Source organism: Erythrolamprus reginae, chromosome 1 (assembly GCF_031021105.1).
Source record: "Erythrolamprus reginae isolate rEryReg1 chromosome 1, rEryReg1.hap1, whole genome shotgun sequence".
Lineage (NCBI taxonomy): Eukaryota > Metazoa > Chordata > Lepidosauria > Squamata > Dipsadidae > Erythrolamprus > Erythrolamprus reginae.
The window spans coordinates 121,721,680-121,736,092 of record NC_091950.1 but is presented as its reverse complement, the minus strand read 5'-3'; the positions used below and the strand labels follow the sequence as shown (position 1 = coordinate 121,736,092).

The following is a 14,413-nucleotide window of genomic DNA, read 5'->3' as shown; positions in this document are numbered from 1 at the left end:
GTCACGGAAGGAATTAAGCTCTTAAGTAGAGGTACCACTGTACACATTTATTTCTATCTACCAATAGGATGAGGCTTTTCTGTTTAGATATAAATGTAAATGTACTATCTACTTTTGTGATAGTTGAACTACTCAACTGCAGTACATTATTTATAGTGATTAACCCCAATAGATGCCCTAAGCATCTAAAGCAGCAGTGGCACAGTAGATAGAATGCAGTATTGCAGGCTACTTCTACTGATCACTGGTTGCCAGCAATTTGGCAGATTGAATCTCATGAGGCTCAAGGTTGACTCAGCCTTGCATTTTTCCAAGGTGGGTAACATGAGGACCCAAATTGTTGGGGGCAATATGCTGACTCTGTAAATAGCTTAAAGAGGGCTGTAAAGCACTATGAAGCAGAGTATAAGTCTAAGTGCTATTTCTATTGCTAAGCATAGTCCCAAACTCTCACATCATGAGAAATGTTATAACACCTTCTGATAAAACTTTTAAACTGTAATCAGTTACCATACATGTATGTGTGTGTGTGCAACATATTTTGGCTGATAGTGAAAAGGAAGGGAGACTAGTATAGATCTACAGGATCTACTATAGTAACTGCAGGAAAATCTTTTGTGGTGCCCTCTTTCTTTTGGTGTCCTAGGCATATGCTTCTTTTGCTTAATGGTTAATCCAGGGCTGAATTACAATATAGACATAATTTTTATGTAAATTTGGAAACTTTCAATTTAAAGATGAAACAAATTTTAAACTTATATTTGAAAATAGTGCAATCATGTTAATTTTGTTCATTTGTTCCACAGGGTAACAATTTCTTACTTCCAATTGTTCATCAGAAAATCATCTTTAATAGAATTATATGCAAAGAATATTTGCAGATAAGAAGGTATAAGAAAGATTGCTTTTTTTCTGGGCCTATTTAAATTACATCCTATTTAAAACAACTGTGGAAATTGTACTTCAGTCTGTGAAGAGGAGCAATGAATTTTAGAGATTAAGCTAAAATTCTCTAGGCAAGTATTCACAGGATGTTATTTTGAATGATTGGGTATCAAATGAAATGCATTACTTTCTGTTTTGTGCATTCTCAGAATGATTTTAGGATATAATTGAGCTTTAAACATAAAACATTTTTATCAAGCTAACTCAGTCCCACTAGAGGGGACTGATTCCCTTTGATAATGGAAAGTTTTTCTCTGCAGCAGCAAAATGGATTTTTATTAACTTCTCCTTCATATTACATCCCCTGTCCAAATATACTCCAATCTCTCTCACTTTGCCTGCTATACATGCAGGTCATAATAACTGACCTGCACTGTGATGTCCCAGCCATCTTCCAGACAAACTAAAACTGAAGAACCATTTTCAAGTAGCTCTGATATGACAATACTAAACTGTATTATTCTGTGAAGCTATACAAAACATAAAGAAAACAGGTTAATAACATGAATGATAGTTTATACAATGACTAATATAATCTGTTTTATTAAAACTATTAAAATATTAGATACTCAGTTTGAATCAAGTATTATCGAACTAATAGATTATAAAGTTGAAAACAAAAAGAACAAAATGAAAAATTAAGTACGGTGTGATTTCCCCCCTCATTTAGATCCATATCTGAATCAGTATGTCAAGGCCTCTTAACTACAGAGGGAACATTTTTTCCCCCAATTAAATGAAAATGCTTACAGAACTAAATAATATGGATGCTTTATTTAAAGTTTGGCTTAAGACTGAAGATTTAATGGGCACATTTACATTGTTTTCATGGCAATAATATACAAATGGTTGATCAATGCCTTCTTTCAGGATTTTTTAAAAAAATCTTCCAAGTCTAGTTTTACAACTTCAATTTTCTGATGGTCTTCATTTAAGTATTAACCAGATTTGGCACTTCTTAGTTTTTCTGAGAGCAACCAGAATTAGCCAGGTAGCTGTTCTTTTTTGATATATAATTCAGTCATAAATTTTTAAAGCTCAATTGGCTCTCAGATTATATTGTAGCATATTATGTATTTTACAAAAACTCCTGTTACAAACCATAATACAATTATAGAGATTCTAGGGATTAAACTCTACAATACAATTCATTGCATTGTCAATCTCCTGTAAATTATTAAAAAATAAATGAGTGGCTAATTATCTTATAATCTACATTGGATAGACCACCTTAAAATATTTAATCATTATCAAGAAAGAAACTCTATTTAGGTTCAATATACCTGTGCCATGTACCTGACTTAGCCAATAATATAGTGATGAGACACTTACTATGGAATCAATCTATGGTATAGTTTCTTAAACTGAATTTCTTTTGTTAAAAACAGAAAATGGAAATTGACTTCAAGAATAGATTTAAATTATTATAGCCAAATGCAACATTTTTATGGCTGATTATAATTAAATGAGTGTCTCATTTTGCCATTATATAAATATTCAATGATGGATGTTTATTTGTTTCCATAGAAATACAGATTTTATTTAATGCAGAAAAAATGGTGAATGATATTTTTCCCCCAGAATCGAAATAGCCTTGGTTTTCCCTCAGAAATCACAAGCATTTATGACTGCCCCATATCACTTTACCTGAGGGAACCATTCAGAGTCTCCAAGAGCTTTAAGGAATGTTATTTCAGAATCTGCTGGAATATTGCTAGGAACACAAGCGCTCATGAGTCTTTTAAAACTAGTTTTCACTTGCCGGATGTCACTGAATTCAACTGGAACAAATTCACAATTTAAAGCAAAATCAAGTTTGAAGCCCTGTGGACAAAGAAAGCATTTTATTTATGCTATTCATTTTATATATACACTTAAACTATTTATTAAAGGATTTAGTTTTCCTACTCCATTTTTTTTGGAAGAGCTTAACATTTTTTTCTGAGACCTAGTATTACTAGGTGTAGTATATATCTTACATAACTTTCTTTGTATTTGATTTTTGGCTGCAAAACTCAAATGACCTCACAACTCACAACTCTTTTTGATCTATTTTGCTGTAATGTGATGACAGTACAACTTTTTTTTAGTATTATGCAGATCCTTATATTAAAATTACAATATCAATGTAATACAACATCAATGTAATGGCTTTTCTCTGTCCTGGAACCTAATTTCATTTTCATTTTTTTCATTTCATTTTATTGGATTTGTATGCCGCCCCTCTCCATAGACTCGGGGCGGCTAACAACAGTGGTAAAAACAACATGCGACAATCCAATACTAAAGAAGCTAAAAACCCTTATTTTAAAACCAATCATTCATACAAACGTACCATACATAAATTGTGGAAGCCTAGGGGGAAAGAATATCTTAATTCCCCCATGCCTGACGACAGAGGTGGGTTTTAAGAAGCTTGCGAAAGGCAAGAAGGGTGGGGGCTATTCTAATCTCTGGGGGGAGTTGGTTCCAGAGGGCTGGGGCCGCCACAGAGAAGGCTCTTCCCCTGGGTCCCGCCAAATGACATTGTTTAGTTGACGGGACCCGGAGAAGGCCAACTCTGTGGGACCTAATTGGTCGCTGGGATTTGTGCGGCAGAAGGCGGTCCCGGAGATAACCTGGCCCAGTGCCATGAAGGGCTTTATAGGTCATAACCAACACGAATAATATGAAAAATGGTAATGAAAAGTCCACGTTTTTGGACTTTTCTTTTTTATGATAACCTAGGAAAGGATTGATAAACACTAGTTGATGTCACTTATTTATAGTAGTGTCCCAACAAAATCACATAAATTGAAGAATTCATAACCTCTCAAATATAAATAACACTTTTATGTTCAGTAAAACATAAAAGTGTTATTTATATTTGAGAGGTTATGAATTCTTCAATTTATGTGACTTTGTTTGGACACTACTATAAATGTTGCAGTATGATTTTGCTATGCATACTGTTAATATTATATATAATTGATATGGTTTGGATCGAAATCTGTTTATTGGCTGAAAACCAAGCTGTGCTTTAAAATCACCACTAGATTTCAATTTAAAAAGTTTTATGGCATTTGCTGCAGTTATACACTTGACTGTATTTTACTTGATTTATTTAACAATGAATTAAGATACTTTTAAAATTTGGCAATGAATCTACTATTTTGTATCGTAAGCTTCTTTAAGAAAATCACGGTCCTGAAATGCTATTATGAAATCTGTTAAATGAATAAATACATTACTGAACAAGAATAAGTACGGTAAATACAATCATATTCAGATCCTCTGGTCATATGTAAAAATGATATTTATTTAGTTATACGGGTGAACACTCAACTCAAAATCCATCTCACTGAAAAGAATGGACTGTGACTAATAGCCTTTAATTTTAACAGAGTAAAATAATTTAATTAAAATTAATAATGAAATTACATTGTTAGGTTCCAGGTATCAATTTCAATGTGTTGTTCTCAGCGGTCACTGTGTAGTGGGGGGGGGGGGGGCAGCTTTGCACAAATTGTATTCTAATGCAGGGATCAGTACCCTGAGTTCCCAAAGCCGCATGAAACTTGCAGGATTCTATTCATATATTCTCCAGTACCTCAAAACTGGATTGACAAGTTTTGGTGATACCATTTTAGGACTTTAGGGAGGTTCTTCTAGATGCTTCTTAGCAGCTTCTAGCTCCCTTTCTTTCTGTGGTTGCTCTGGGGATCGTTTTGTAGCTGTGTTTCCAGTTTTTTTATTTGTTCTTGTAATTCCCTTAGTTTTTGTTTTTTATTTCTGTTTTCTCTACTTAGAAACATAGAAACATAGAAACATAGAAGTCTGACGGCAGAAAAAGACCTCATGGTCCATCTAGTCTGCCCTTATACTATTTTCTGTATTTTATCTTAGGATGGATATATGTTTATCCCAGGCATGTTTAAATTCAGTTACTGTGGATTTATCTACCACATCTGCTGGAAGTTTGTTCCAAGGATCTACTACTCTTTCAGTAAAATAATATTTTCTCATGTTGCTTTTGATCTTTCCCCCAACTAACTTCAGATTGTGTCCCCTTGTTCTTGTGTTCACTTTCCTATTAAAAACACTTCCCTCCTGGACCTTATTTAACCCTTTAATATATTTAAATGTTTCGATCATGTCCCCCCTTTTCCTTCTGTCCTCCAGACTATACAGATTGAGTTCATTAAGTCTTTCCTGATACGTTTTATGCTTAAGACCTTCCACCATTCTTGTAGCCCGTCTTTGGACCCGTTCAATTTTGTCAATATCTTTTTGTAGGTGAGGTCTCCAGAACTGAACACAGTATTCCAAATGTGGTCTCACCAGCATTCTATATAGTGGGATCATAATCTCCCTCTTCCTGCTTGTTATACCTCTAGCTATGCAGCCAAGCATCCTACTTGCTTTCCCTACCGCCTGACTACTTGTATAGGCAATTGTTAGACCCCTAATATACGCCTTGGTGGCATCCCAAATATTTTGCAAACTGGTGTCCTTATTCCAGTTGTCTTTCAAAAAGTAGGTTAATTCTCTAGTCATATATTTTCTATACTCCTTTTCCTTTATTGTGTTTGGGTATATAGCCCAACGTTTGTTTCCTTTTTCCACCGCTTTAAGTATTACTGTTATTGGGTGGTGGTCTGGCCAAATGTTTACACCAACGTTAATTTTTTCTATCATGTTTTCAATCTCATTTGTGGTCCAGAACATGTCTAGTCTGGACCATGATTGGTGGGGGGGGCGGGGTGTGTGTGAATAATATGTAAATTGAATAATATGTACATTGAGTCTTGTATTTATTTCTCTCTCTCCAGAAGTCTATATTCTTCTACAATATCCCTTTCTTTCTGATTTTACTGCTTCTAATAACTTGAAAAACTCACAGAATCCTTGTGCCTATGCTATTTCAACTGAGATCCTGTAGTCCAGCACAACTCTGAGATTTAAGACTCATTGAAACCAAGAGTTCCAATGTGCACAGTTCACTGCTGTGTTGCATTCCAGTTATAAACAAGTTGTAATATTATTCCACCCAAAGCCTACAAGTATATGGAAAACAGACATACTCTGAGTTGAGATTTTTCTCCAAATATGTAAAGAGCAGCTTGTCGCTTGAGGAGTCGGTTTTGCAAGTACGCACTGCTGCTGCTGTATGAAGGTGAACCATCTTTCCCAGCTAATCTTGCACCCACATCGAGGAATGGCATCTGAGTGCTGATAAATCTACCACTTGAACGAAGACTGGCCCACACACCTTTATAAAAATTAAAAACGTTATGAAATATTTTGTATTTTCACTTACATGAGCTTTTAAAATTAAATTTATATGCTGCCTCCCAATGCCTCTGGGCAGTTGCAAATGTTCTACATATATATTACTTTGAAACACTGCTATTATTATCAGTTACATCAAACACATGTTTAAGGTAATCTGCTGTGAATTGATAACCATGATTTACCATAATAATCACATTCAAATCACCTCATGTTTAATACTTTATGAAGCTACTTTTCTGTATCTTCACTAGCTACAGACATTGTGTAATCGCATTACCTAGAAACAGTGTGAGCCTCTTTTAAGTGAGGTGCACTAATTCGCACTGGGATTAAACAATAGGAAAAAGCAGTTACTAATTAATATGATGCTATTGGCATACATGCCATTACAAAACCACTTCCTGTATTATATATTCCATATGATTTCTTATTTCTTATGCACTGAGACCGAAATTAATCATGTGATGATGTGAGCAATCTAGTTGATGCCAGTAATATACTACCATAACAGTGCAGATGGTCATTACATGTTAAATGATGCTGATCACCAGCTGCCAGCAGTTTGGCAGGTCAAATCTCAGTAGCCGCAAGGTTGACTCAGCCTTCCATCCTTCCAAGGTCGGTAAATTGAGGACCCAGATTGTTGGGGGCAATATGCTTAATCTCTGTAAATAGAGAGGGCTGCAAAGCACTTTGAAGCAGTATATATGTCTAAATTGATGTTTCCCAACCTTGGCAACTTGGAGATATCTGGACTTCAACTCCCAGAATTCCCCAGCCAGCAATTGCTGGCTAGGGAATTCTGGGAGTTGAAGTCCAAATATCTTCAAGTTGCCAAGGTTGGGAAACACTGGTCTAAACATTATGGCTATGTAACAGAGATAACCGGATTCTACTGTTTCCCACCAATGGTTCTTCAGCTCTTCTGGCCCTAGAAAACTGTCATGTGAAGTAACACGCCCTTTGAGAACAGCAAGTGTATTAAAATATAAGTCATGTTTGGTCTGAGGGTCATTGCTCTCTATGGATTTATTAACAACATTAATAATACAGTCAAGAATTCCAGATCAACTGATATTATTACTGAGAAAGTGTACTATAGCAATGATATGATTAAAAAGTAATGAAGTATTGCCACACACATATTGCTGATAGGAATTGTCTCACCTACATACAAAGCCAGTCTACTGATTTTTAGTGATAAAACTGAAAGTGGTAAACTATTATTTAAAGTAATCTCTGAAATAAAGAAAATTGTATGCAATCTTTATTATTACTAATAAATAATTAGACAAACAGTTGCCATTCAAGATTAAGAGCATTAGCTGACAAAATGATCACATTGTATCAGTTTTTAAAAAATCCCCTTTTGCATTATTAAAACAGGGCTTGATTATACCTTGCACTACATAAAAAGCGATGATTGCAGTTTGAAAAGCACATGCAGATTACCACATTAGCCAGTGGTGGGTTACAGTGATTAAAGGACATATAATCTTCAAATCCCTTGTGATCATTAAATAATACCTAAAACAAGCAAATGGACATATGCACTATTTTATTTTATAATTTAGACTTTTATTCTCTTTTTAATAACCATGAACATTTATGTGAGCAAGGGTACTCGTGTAACATGATTTAGTTTTTGGTAAGTGATCTGAGCATAATTCTGTCCCTTTTGCAATAAAGATAATGCTTATGGATCTATGAATCACTCCATAGTATATTATAGCAAGAAGATGCCTTGGCAGTTAAGCCAACCTAGTTTCTTTAAGGTGCATTGATACACATCATAAAATAGATGGGAAATTTTAGATTCTTTCTAATTTGGAATTAGTTTGAAACATTTATCTCTGTACCCAACCACTGGCAGTTATCAGTAAGGACAGGAGGAAAACGAATGGGGTGGGCATTGCAATAAAGCAGTCACAGCATATTGCACGGGAAGAAAAGAAAGATTATTTCTATATTTCTACTGCTTTATGATAAAAACAATTGCTTGTAACATTTGATTTTTAACAGCTAGCATCAAGGATTCAATCTCTAAATCAAGCTGCAAGGAGAAAAATGTAGATCAGCTGTAATATAGGATAACATTTATGGACACTGCAGACCTGCCTAGAGCCATGTGGCAGTGAATTATACCAACTGGTATATACCAATTATACCATACAACTATGAAAAAAACAATTCTGGAAAGATGTATCAGTTTTAAAAGTCACAACTTATTACTTTATTGTTATTGGTAGAAGAAAAAAAATCAATGCAGGGTGAAAGAAGGAACAAATTTATCTCTGTATCTTTTAATTTCAAGCACCATGCGAAGCATGTGTTTGTGCAATCAAATTATTAACATGCAAAATTTTGGTTTGCTTGAGCCTATTGTATAACACTAGTACTTTGACAATTAAACATAATATCTAGTCTTATGGTATTAAACTGATTAAATCATTCTGTATAATGGAGCTATATATTTAAATAGAAATTCATTGAAATTACTTCTGATCCTCCCCCCCTGATTCTTAAGGGAAAGCTTTTAACTTTGATTTTAATTTTTTCTAAAGAAAAAAGCATTAAATAATTCGAGAGCAAGAAAGAATGTCATTTTATTCCACTAATCTCACAATTTAATAAACGTTTAGGTGGATGAAAGTTAACCTAGATGTTAAATCTTATTCATCTAGTTGATTAAGTACTCTGTAATTGAAACCTAAGCTAAAGATTTTATTTCTAGTTGTACTATATTCTTAAATACAATCATTGGTTCACATAAACTTCATAGTCTAACATCCTTATTAATAATAGATTCATAAGGAAGGGTGGCAGAATTTTCACTTTGAAATATTGACTTTATGTTAAAAAATAAAGACAGAATTTATAACTGACCAACAATATACTTCAGTATGATGCTTCTGCCAAGGCAGTTTTCCTCTGGTTTTGTATTCTTTAAAATCCTTTATAATCAAGATAGGGAATATATTAAAAAATGGCTACCTTCCATTAATCTAAATGGCAATTGGAACTATTTGACATAGATATTACCTAATTCAAAAATATTCACTTAGCATTTAATTGAACTTAATTATACTGATAGTTGTAATCACTCTAAATACAGCTTCTTTGCTTATACTCTGATTTTTTCCCTTGAGATTTCCAAGAAATGAAGTGCTTTTATATGAAATCTACATTATTCAGTCAGTTAATATAACAATACTTCTGAAAGTAAGATAACAAATAAATATTAATACTATAATGAATGTTTTGAAAAGATATTTCATCCCAAAATACAGAAATGTTGCCAAAAAAGTTCTAAATTAAATATCAGTCTGAATTCACAGTTACCATTACAGTAAAGAGCTTCTTTTTGGTACTCCTTGCATTATGTAGGTAAATTGTCGTGTAAAAGAAGAAAAATAATGAATATATTTTGTTTTTTATCCCTAGCATGTTTCATTTTTATTTCAAGATTTTATGAGAGCAATAACTGGAAGAGAAATTATGTAATTGCATAGAAGGAAAGTTATTGCTATCCTACATTTAGTTTTAGGGGAAGCCTAAATATTTTCTGGACTGCTTACAGAATAAATCTAGATACGGTAAGCTTTTGATGACTTTGGCAACTACATTCTTCCAACACAATGTGTATGAATCTCTTACATGCTGTCATATGTATTTTAGTTTAGTTTAGTTTAATTGGATTTGTATGCCGCCCTTCTCAGAGGACTCGGGGCGGCTCAGAGCATATATAAAAGACATAATAATACAATTGATCCAATTAATATAATTAAAAATCTTTAAAAATTCTAAATTTAAAACATTCATTAACATTCACTCAATAAATCACAGTAAAAACACTTGTTGGTCAGGGGGAAAGATCTAATGACCCCAGGCCTGGTGACAAAGATGATTTTTTAAACTCTTTCGGAAAGCAAGGAGGATCGGGGCAATGCGAATCTCTGGTGGGAGTTGATTCCAGAGGGCCGGCCACCCCACAGAGAAGGCTCTTCCCCTAGGCCCCACCAACCGGCATTGTTTTGGTTGATGGTACCCTGAGGAGACCAAATCTGTGGGACCTCATCGGACGCTGGGATTTGTGCGGCAAAAGGCAGTCTTGGAAATAATCTGGTCCTATGCCATGTAGGGCTTTATAGGTCATAACCAACACTTTGAATTGTGCCTGGAAACCGATCGGCAGCCAATGCAGTCTGCAGAGTGATGATGAGATATGGGCTTGCCTTGGAAGGCCCATAACCACTCGCACAGCTGCATTTTGGACGATTTGATGTTTCTGAACACTCTTCAGAGGTAGCCCCATGTAGAGAGCATTGCACTAGTCGAACCTCGAGATGATACGGGCATAAGTGACCATGAGCAAAGACTCCCTGTCCTTTAACCAATACAATGACTGGTCTTGCTAGAAGTTAGTGCAAATACGTCTACTCAATGATTCTACTCTATTAGTAGACACAATCCTACTGCTATAGCCCATCCATATCATTATACTTCATCTATCCTAAAATAAATAAATTTGACTTCCAAATGACTGTCCTAATTTTTTATATTAATGATAGTAATAAAAAGTAGATTGATATCTACTGACAGGTCCGTAGGTAAGTTGGAATAGGTGAGTAAATAATTTAAACTCCTATCAATAGCAACAATAACAACAAACAGCTGTTGTTTTCTAAATTAGGCATCCACAATGAAAGAGGAGCCAGATGTGATTTGTGAAACACTGATAATTTTGAATTTAGTTTAATTCTAACAACTCTAAATTTGGTGGCATTTTGTTCTTTAAGTGTCAGTCTTAATAAGTAAAACTTTTTTCATAAGCCTATTGTCTCTTGTCACCCTTGATCTACCAAACATGACAAACTACAAAATTTACAGTATTGTCACAATAAAGGGTTTATTATATTTTAAAAGGACCTCTTCCATTAGTTTCTAATCTATTCATTATTAAAATTATTAATTCGGTGGTTTTTGAAACGAATGTCCATGTGCCGCCTCTATGTTGGTTGAGGCAGGCAAAATTCCCTTGAGTACCATTTGCTGGGGGTGAGGGGAAAGGGAGGGTCTTGCCTTCTCTTTCTGCTCAAGATCCCCAAGGACAATTGGTGGGCCACTGTGTGACACAGAATGCTGGACTCGATGGGCTTTGGCCTGATTCAGCATGGCTCTTCTTATGTTCATGGCTCTTCTTAAAACATTATCATCTATAGTGAATTTAGGTAGAAGTTACCTTCAGTTGAATTAGATCTTTTCCCCAGTCAAAACCTGGTCATTGTACATTATTACATTTTTTTTTTAAAAAAGCATATTCCTGAAATTTGAAAGGCATCATTAGGGACAGAGTATCCTATTATTTTACTAAAATGCAGAGTTGATTACAAATACCTCAGCTGAGTAGGGGTCTGCAGTGGCTGTGCAATCAACAACAAACTGATGTTTAAAAGCAATGCTCAATTTATAATTTTATTATATTTAATAATTCTGCTGTGGATAGACATTCTCATTTCAATATATAGTATTAATATCTATACATAAAAGATGTTTCAGTATTAAGCTGAATAGTTTCATTGATTGAATAGTTGAGTTCTACAGGTAATTAAAATTATGACTTTAATAATAATAATAAATTTAATAATTTAATAATAATAATAATTATTATTATTATTATTATTATTTAGATTTGTATGCCGCCCCTCTCCGGAGACTCGGGACGGCTCACAACAACAAAACACAGTACAAATCCAATAGTTAAAAAACAGTTTAAAACCCTTAATATAAAAACAGTCATACATCCCAGACAAACCATACATAAAATGAAATGGCCCGGGGTAGAGGTGGGTTTTGAGAAGTTTGCAAAACACAAGGAGGGTGGGGGCAGTCCTGATCTCCGGGAGGAGTTGATTCCAACAGGTCGGGGTCGCCACAGAGAAGCCTCTTTCCCTGGGTTCCGCCAGATGACACTGTTTTGTCGACAGGACCCGGAGAAGGCCAACTCTGTGGGACCTAATCGGTCACTGGGTTTTGTGCGGCAGAAGGCGGTCCTGGAGATATTATGGTTCGATGCCATGAAGGGCTTTATAGGTCATAACCAACACTTTGAATTGTGACCGGAAACTGATCGACAACCAATGCAGACTGCGGAGTGTTGGTGTGACATGGGCATATCTGGGAAAGCCCATGATTTCTCTCGCAGCTGCATTCTGCACGATCTGAAGTTTCCGAACACTCTTCAAAGGTAGCCCCAAGTAGAGAGCATTACAGTAGTCGAACCTTGAGGTGATGAGGGCATGAGTGACTATGATCAGTGACTCCCAGTCCAAGTAGGGCCACAACTGGTGCACCAGGCAAACCTGGGCAAATGCCCCCCTCGCCACAGCTGAAAGATGGTTCTCTAATGTTAGCTGTGGATCAAGAAGGACGCCCAAGTGGCGGACCCTCTCTGAGGGGGTCAGTACCTCCCTCCCCAGGGTAATGGACGGACAGATGGAATTATTGTCAGTCGACTGTGTTATCCAATCAGAGTCAAAGTCCGCCCAGATCTGAGGGACGTTATCAGCGAAAAATGTGTTAAAATCCTCGGTGCTGCTTCCCAACTCCCCTCTGGTTAAGAAGGAAGCGGGTCACCCTAAACAGAGCAACTGGGCGAGATTCCGCTGATGCAATCATGGTGGCATTATATGCGCATCTTGCTGCCTTGAGCGCCACTTTGTAAATCTTAATACGAGCTCTTACAAGTGTTCTGTTGGATTCGGACTTACTCTTCCTCCATCGCTTCTCTAGACATCTCTTCTGGCGTTTTAACTCCCGGAGCTCCTCCGTATACCAAGGAGCATTCCGAGGTCTAGTGCCACAGAGAGGTCGCAACGGCGTAATCTGGTCAAGAGCCTCCGTCTCAGCCTTATTCCAGGCCACGGCAAGAGACTCTGCCGAACTGTGGACGAGTGCATCTGGTAGAACCCCAAGCATTTTTTGAAAGCCCTCTGGGTCCATCAGGCATCTGGGGCGAAGCCACCTAGTCGGTTCCGCCTCCCTGTGGGGGAGGATTGGAGCCAGGAAGTCAAGCCGCAGTAGAAAATGGTCTGGCCATGACAAAGGCACCACTTCTAAGCCCCTTAGTCTCAGACCATTACTCAATTGCTCAGAGAGGAATACCATGTTGGGTGCCTGCCCCCCCTTGTGAGTCGGACCCTGTAGTACTTGAGTCAGGTCCATGGCTGTCATGGTGGCAATGAACTCCTGCACTAGCCCAAAGGTTTCACCGAGTGACAGTAGGTTAAAGTCCCCCAAGACACTAAGTCTGGGGAACCCCACCGCCAGCCCGGCTATCTCCTCGAGCAGCACAGGCAGGGCTGTTGACACACAGATGGGAGGCAGGTTCATGAGCAACAAGCCCACCTGAACCCCTAAGTCCAACTTCACCAGGAGGGACTCACAACCCGCAATCTCTGGAACAACGAGTCTACGCAGGCAAAGGCTCTCCCTGGCTATAATAGCCACTCCTCCCCCCCTTCCCTGGGCTCGAGGCTGATGTCAACAAATTTCAGAGAGAGGAACTCCTCCCTCCGGGCCCAGCCAGGTTTCAGTCACACATGCCAAGTCGGCCTCCTCTTCCAGGATCAAATACTGGATGAGGAGAGCTTTACCACTGACCTGGCATTGAGTAGCAGCACCCTGAACCCAGGGCCAGGATTACACTCATCACCAGTGCCCTGGGTTGAGCTCATGGAGCCAGAACAAGGGATCGCTATTAAGCAGCGATCTCTCCTTCCCCTGGAACGGCTAGCTCCATGGCTCCCGCCATATCTGCCTCTCCCCAGCAGCACTGGGATATTCTGACCCTCTGCCACTCTGCAGATAGGTGCCCCCTCCCCTCCTGCCTCTCCAATGCCAGGTGGGCCAAGTATGTCATTCATGCCATTCCCATTCACCACATCCATACAATAATCCCACACATACCATTCATTCCATACATATTACTACACATTTGTGAGTGTGTAGAAAATAGCTGCTGGAAACTATGGCTATTCTATTCTGTGAAAAACTGTCCTGGGATGTTTCATATGTAGTTTCAAATTCTGTGCAGGTGGTGAAATATTGAATGTATAAGTAATATATGAGTAAATGTTATGACAGGTGGCTCATCTAGCATTCCACCTGATGGCATCTCCCATCTAATGAAATA

At 37.2% G+C, this 14,413-nt stretch overlaps 1 protein-coding gene across 2 annotated transcripts in view; it reads right to left on the bottom strand.

The window, feature by feature from the left end:
* SBF2 (SET binding factor 2) overlaps nt 1–14,413 on the bottom strand; it is a 264,683-nt gene that overhangs the window by 22,687 nt on the left and 227,583 nt on the right. For both annotated transcript variants that reach the window (XM_070763308.1, XM_070763319.1), the window contains 3 exons: nt 6,009–6,196; nt 2,593–2,769; nt 1,314–1,415 (listed from right to left, as the gene is read on the bottom strand). In XM_070763308.1, coding sequence (XP_070619409.1) covers nt 1,314–1,415; nt 2,593–2,769; nt 6,009–6,196 — 467 coding nt within the window. The remainder of the gene's footprint in view (nt 1–1,313; nt 1,416–2,592; nt 2,770–6,008; nt 6,197–14,413) is intronic.